The 6,417-nt window shown below is 31.1% G+C and overlaps 1 protein-coding gene across 1 annotated transcript; it reads right to left on the minus strand.

Moving 5' to 3' along the window:
* Positions 1 to 2,392: 2,392 nt before the first annotated feature.
* Positions 2,393 to 5,840, minus strand: LOC109794051 (serine/threonine-protein kinase SAPK2). Its single transcript, XM_020353519.3, has 9 exons — positions 5,549 to 5,840; positions 5,336 to 5,410; positions 4,352 to 4,453; positions 4,085 to 4,138; positions 3,907 to 3,999; positions 3,729 to 3,821; positions 3,498 to 3,602; positions 3,274 to 3,372; positions 2,393 to 2,959 (listed from the first exon to the last, which is right to left on the minus strand). Exons 1-9 carry the CDS (start codon positions 5,666 to 5,668, stop codon positions 2,684 to 2,686), a joined length of 1,017 nt encoding a protein of 338 aa, XP_020209108.1. The 5' UTR covers positions 5,669 to 5,840; the 3' UTR covers positions 2,393 to 2,683.
* Between the last annotated feature and the right edge of the window lie 577 nt (positions 5,841 to 6,417).

Raw genomic sequence — 6,417 nt, forward strand, 5'->3', positions numbered from 1 at the left:
TCATTTAAGATTTGTACTTATTTTATTTTATAATTTAATAATACATAATGTTAATATAATATAACAGTTAAATCAATTTCATCTTTTTAATATATTTTGGATGTTGAATTTAGACTTTTAAAAATAACTTACAAAATTTCAAGTCAGAATTCGTAAAGATAAATTCAACTTAACCCTATTTATGCTCACCCTAGTGTGACAACCGATCAAATACCTTCAATAATTGCAAAAAGAAAAAAACTTTTTTACATGTTGGGTTGAAATTATTGAGTTTTCTCCAAAAACATCCGATCAATCATAGACATAAAGGATAAGATATATGAGTCATCCACTAGCTGTTTAAATTTTCCATGTTCATGACCTTTTTCCTGCCTTAAAATATCTCTTGATAGCGATTACAAATTAGTGACATGTTTTTCAGAGTTCTCTCTGCAAATACTGTGCTCATATTTTAGTTTTCATATCTTGCCTGAAAATTTGATGAAATTTCAGTTCTTTAATAAGATTGTGAACCTTTATCCTGCACTGGACTATGGCCCTCATAACATTTAAAATTCGTAGAAGAAATTCAGAGAGTAGTAGTCTTTTGATGTAACTTCACCATATGGAAAATTAACTGATCTTAGTACATGCAATGTTTTAGACTTTAATTTTGGCTAATTATATCAAGAATATAAGCATAATGTTCATTGGGTAAACAAGCCTGTTGTTCCCTGCACAACAAATGTCTTACTTTGCCTGTATTCCACAGATAGTCCAAGCAGTTGTTGAAGTAAAAGCTGGAATTCCTCAACTACAAAGGCTTTCCTTTGCTGTTTTCTGCATTAATTTTTTGGAGCCTGAACATGCAGCTGAGCCCCAATAATAAATACTTAAATAATATTCCGCATAAAAGTTATGTAAATATATCAGTTAGTGGCGTGTAATTTTTTTCCCCTGTTTGATAATTCAGAATAAATGGCTTCCTTTGTTTACAGGTGATTTTGTTTTCAAGGTTTATAGAGTTTACTTTTTTCTGCTAAAGTGAAAGCTGTTAAATCAAAGATGTCTTGGATGTCCCAACACTGATATTTACGAATAGTTATAGGTTTTGTCTCTTATTTAATCCACGGTACTGGTGTAAAAAAAAGAAAACTAATTTATAAAATTAATATGATTGGCATAAGTGACTTATATCTTTTAAAAATTAATATATTTAGGATACTTTATTTTTTAATATAAATGTTTAGAGTTTAAATCTGAATCATTGATTTATAATAAATTATGTTGATGAAAGAATACTCACTTTATATAAATTTATAATCCCCATTATAATTTAGTTGCTGTTAGTTCAAATCTTAATCTTATAAATTATTTTGAGAGTGAAATATCTAACTTATACATAATTAGTTTTAAAAAAAAATTTATTTCGTACTTTTTTATTTTAAAAAAATAAAATAAAAATTAATGAATGATTATTTAAAGTATGAGAAATTGACAGACTAATAAAAGAGAGAATAAATAAATATAAAAGATAAATTAATTTAAAATAATTATAAAAATAAATTAATTTCAAAATTATAAAAATAATATTTCTTTTATTAATAATATATTACTAGCTGTTTTTTGATGGCTAAAAACGAAAAATGGCTCAAAATAGCGAAATACTGCTACTAACAATTGGCCTACATATATTATCAAATTCTGTCGGTTCTTGACTGATTCCAGAAAGGACAAATGTTTGTTTGGCAGCTATAACATCAAAAATAAAAACAACAAACAGTGTCGGCAATGTTCATTGTTACCGTACGGTACGAAATAATGTTTTATTCCACGTGCCAAAGATAGCTTGATAGAACTTCTACAACGGAATAAAAAAAAATCTGTTTCTTATTTTTGAAGATTAGGATTATTTTTTTATTTTCTGTACAAATTTTAGAAATCAAGAAACAACTTGAAAATAAGAGGACATTTTTGTAAATAAAAAGTGAAAATAAAAACAGCCATAAAGGAACCTAGTTCTTCAAAATCAAAGAGTTAATTGTCACAAAGTATTAGATTTAGATTTTATCTTAAAATCAATTAATTTTAAATGAAGTTGTTGAACTTATATATAAATAAGTGAAACGTGTGAGAATTTCAGACATTGAAAACCCGTCCCACAGGGGCCCCACAACAATCTCATGGTTATATTATAACATGATAATTTGCAAAGTAAATTTCAATGCAAGTTTTCAATAATATAAGAATACTATATAATATGAAGTTTAGATGAGGGGCCATCATGGATGAGGGGCAAAGCCTCCAATGAGAGCTATGCTTGCTCAATTCCCACTCTAATAATATAAAACAAAAACCCACTTAACAAAAGTCTACTCATTTCCCACATCTCACTATTGAGTTTCACTTGATGTAAAAAGTGGAACCACAACTTGCTTTTATTTCATATTCTCATCTTTGGAATATGTGATTTTACATTACAACTCTAGCAAAATGCCACATGGATTTTGGAAGTTCCTAAATCTGATCACATGCACACATGATGGGGAGGGTGCAAAATGTCAAAACTAAGGAATAACATGTCATACATGTGGGGCAACTGATCATAATTGACAAATAACCAGCAAGGAAATTCAGCCCCCACACAAAAATCTATTCCCATTTTCACAGCAAGCAATATAGCTCAGCTTGTTCCTGTACACACTTAAATAGGACACACAAATTCACCGCTTGTTTCAATGTCTTCAAGATCAGCATCACAATCCAAGTCATCCAGGTCCATGCTGCCTCCAATAAGAAGGCCACCAACACTGGGAATACTGAGACATTTTCTTGCCTCTTGTATAATAGACAGGACTTCATCAACACTTTGTGATGGATTATTTACATCATTCATTTGCCAGCTTCCACCTTCCATCAGTTCTATGGGCAAGTTCCTTAAAAACCATGGATGGTTTTTAATTTCTGGTATTGTTATTCTCTGCAAGATGCCTTAAATGTGTCGATAAAATGGGAAAGGAAACTACGTGCATTTCAACCGAAGATTTTCAGCAAGATGCCCAAGACAGATAACAGAATAACCATTGCTAGAATAGCACAAAACACAAACTACATTTACTTGAAGCCAAAAAATGCATTGGTATGAGAAAAGCAGAACTTTTAAGTTACTTGAAAATAGATGTGAAGAGTATTTATGTAAGCAGTTTACTCCAAAATTAAAGCAATCAAATCTTCTATCTTGCAGGAATTTATAGATGAAGAAAATAATTAGATTTTATACATCAAACAAATTACCTTTTCCGGGCTGGCCACAAATATTTGTGATAGAAGATTTCTACACTCCAAGGAAACTCGTACATAATCAGGGACTGAGTACTGGACACCAAGTATTTTCTGTAATAAGCCACAAAAGGTCCAATTGAAACACAATATCAGAGAAAGTATAACTAAATAACTAACTCTTATTTCTAGACTTCATATTGTTTTAAGTATTCAAAAAGTTTACACTTATCACTCACACCAAGGGTTTTTTTAAAGTTTCTTGGATCTGCAGGGTCTTCAAAAGGATAAGCACCAACTAACATCACATATAAGGTGACACCACAAGACCAAACATCTGCAATCTGTAGCTTCCAATGAAAACATAAAGTTAGAAAAGAAAACAACAAACATAATACAAAAAGGACTACATGCATCTAAGTAGTAAAATGCCAAGACCAAGATAAGCAATGAGGAAGAATAGACCATACCTTCCCATCATATTCTTTCCTTGTAAGAACCTCAGGTGCAATGTAAGCTGGAGTTCCTACTGTAGACTTAGGTTGTGAATGCAATACTGATGACTGAAAGACAAGATAAGAATATATAATTAACAAAACTTGAAGGTGGCATCACCTAGAGCTGTAATACTTGTTAACACCACATTACCTTTGAGTAACCGAAGTCACAAATCTTGACTCGCGGTGCTGTACTTCCATCTAAGAGTGTGTTTTCAAGTTTCAGATCTCTGTGACAGATTTGCTGCACAGACATTTCTTTAACTATAAATATTCATCGTGAAGGAACATGATTCATGATTCATGTTTGGTTTAGTTTAGTTTCGTACCATTGAATGACAGTAACTGACTCCTGATATCAATTGCTGAAAGAAAAATCTCGCCTGATGAAAAAAAAAACAAGACTTGAGGACCAAAGTTTCTGAATGAAATAATGCATATACATATACTAGGATAACAGAAACAATTAAGAAAATATGGACGAAGTTAAAGTGTTCAACCTTTTGGGCTTCATTAGAGGTAAACCTTTATAAGAAGATAAAATCTAGACTATCATACTGAAAACTATTGAAATAATTTCTCACTTTCTATATTACCTCATCCTCACTGAATCTACCAGCATTGCATATCCTCTCAAAGAGTTCTCCTCCAGAAGCGTACTCCATTACTATGGCTAGATGTGTTGGTGTCAGCAGGACCTACAAGCAGAGTCATCAAACCTCAAACAAAGCATCTTTTTTCTTTTTTTTAGAACTGATTGGAATATGGCTAGATGTGTTGGTGTCAGCAGGACCTACAAGTATGTTTGCTTTGATAAAATAACTATTACATGATTCAACATAAAATTAAAATTTATTCGAAGAGAAGAACAAAAGACTAACACATGGAAAGGAGAAAATAGAATATTAGTGAAATTTTCGTTAGACCAAAGAGGCTAAGACAATGAGACAAGCTATCCTTCTAATAAATCAAAGAGCCTGCTGCTAAGCAAGAAAATGAAATATACGAAGGAATTTCATGTAATGGGTTTTTCTAATCACCGTCTAAACTAAAAATTGATAGGCTAAAAACAAAAAATGAGAAAAAAAAAATATTGATAAATGCATCCGAATAAGTTTGGCGTGGGGACCTTTGTATTATTCCAAATTCAATTCTGATTCCCAACCCACTTCAGTAAATGGTAGAATAGCATAATAGGAGACCAAAATATGAAAGTAGATCAATATTCAAATTCATAACGAGTGTTTCCGTATCTAACTTCCCAAGCTCCTATCTCTCATGACAGTGGTAACTACTTCCACCACCACACACACACATTCTCTACATCTCACATGCTCATATATTACCGATAAAAAAAAATGGCAAAAAAATATTTCACAATAAAAAAATAAGCAGTGAATTAAACCAAGAAGCTAGATGAGTATTTAAGCACGGATTAGAATAATAGAAAAGGCAGTCCAAATAGTAGGATTCTTCAACACCAAAGAGAAAAATTTCATATTTTGCATAATTTTATCATTTAGCTAAAAATAAAAGACACCCTTTACTCATTATTTGGAGCTTGGGTTTACTTTACTAACCTCTTTGAATCTAACAATATTGGGATGCTTCAATGATCTATGGTTCATGATTTCCCTTTGGACATGCTCATCAATCTGCAGCACATATTGCCAGTGAACCACAAACAAAATCACACACACAAAACATCACAAACCCAGATGGATAATTAGCAACAAAGAGAAGAAAAAAAGAATATGAAACTGAAACTGAAAGGTTGAAGAATATGAACAAACCTTCTGGCCTCTCTCAATAAACTTGACTGCAAAAAGCTCATTTGTGCAGTTGTCCTTGACCAGCTTGGCCACAGCGAAATTCCCAGAACCAATATCTTTGAGAATCTCATAGCGCTCCATGATTTCACTGAAATTCTACTACACAGCCACCCTTGAGTTGTGTGTTTTTTTGACATAAAAGGAATGAAGAGCAGAACTCAACTCAAAGGGTATGTCTTATTCCTACGAGACAAAAAAGTAGGTTCTCGGGGTTGTGAAAATGTCCTTCAAGTCTTAACCAAGACGCAAGCCACCCTTTGACTCCAACGTGGATGTTGTTGTCGATAAACAGAGAGAGTGGCAAATAGGAAAACAGAAAAACAAAAAAAGAAAAGGAAAACTATTGCACACACAAACATTTATGAAACTGATAGGATTCGACACGTGTTTAATTTAATTACATGAAAATAGGAAATCACGTAACTCAATTTTGAAGTAATTTTGTATTGTTTTCTGATTGAAATTAAAGATTCATTTCGCTGATTAACTGTGAACTTCAATGCTGATTTTTATTGTATAAATTATCAAAATAAAATACTAATGTTAATTTAAAAATTGACATTAAAAACATCTAAATATTATTTAATAAGAAAGGATAAAATTGAAGAACAGATTTTATGTATTTTTTATTGAAATTGAAATTTTAGTACCTTGGTCAATGACCATGTTGTTTATGGATAAAAAAAAATACCGACGTTGTTTTTATAATTAAGATGAAAAATGAAATTATAAAAAAAAACAACAAAATTATGCATAAGTAGTATACAAATAGAAAATATAAAAAAAAATATTTTGATAATCATATTATTGATATAAAATTTCATTTTTAT

This window comes from Cajanus cajan, chromosome 9 (assembly GCF_000230855.2).
Source record: "Cajanus cajan strain Asha chromosome 9, NIPB_CcT2T_4, whole genome shotgun sequence".
Taxonomy (NCBI): Eukaryota; Viridiplantae; Streptophyta; class Magnoliopsida; order Fabales; family Fabaceae; genus Cajanus; species Cajanus cajan.

What these genes read in the sequence shown, in the direction of transcription:
- LOC109794051 (XM_020353519.3), bottom strand. Translation starts at nt 5,668, where the DNA reads ATGGAGCGCTATGAGATTCTCAAAGATATTGGTTCTGGGAATTTCGCT. An exon ending in GTAGATTCAGTGAGGATGAG is followed by an intron (nt 4,139 to 4,351) that starts GTAATATAGAAA and finishes TTTTTTCATCAG; the next exon opens with GCGAGATTTTTCTTTCAGCA. An exon ending in GGAAAGAATATGATGGGAAG is followed by an intron (nt 3,603 to 3,728) that starts GTATGGTCTATT and finishes TGGAAGCTACAG; the next exon opens with ATTGCAGATGTTTGGTCTTG.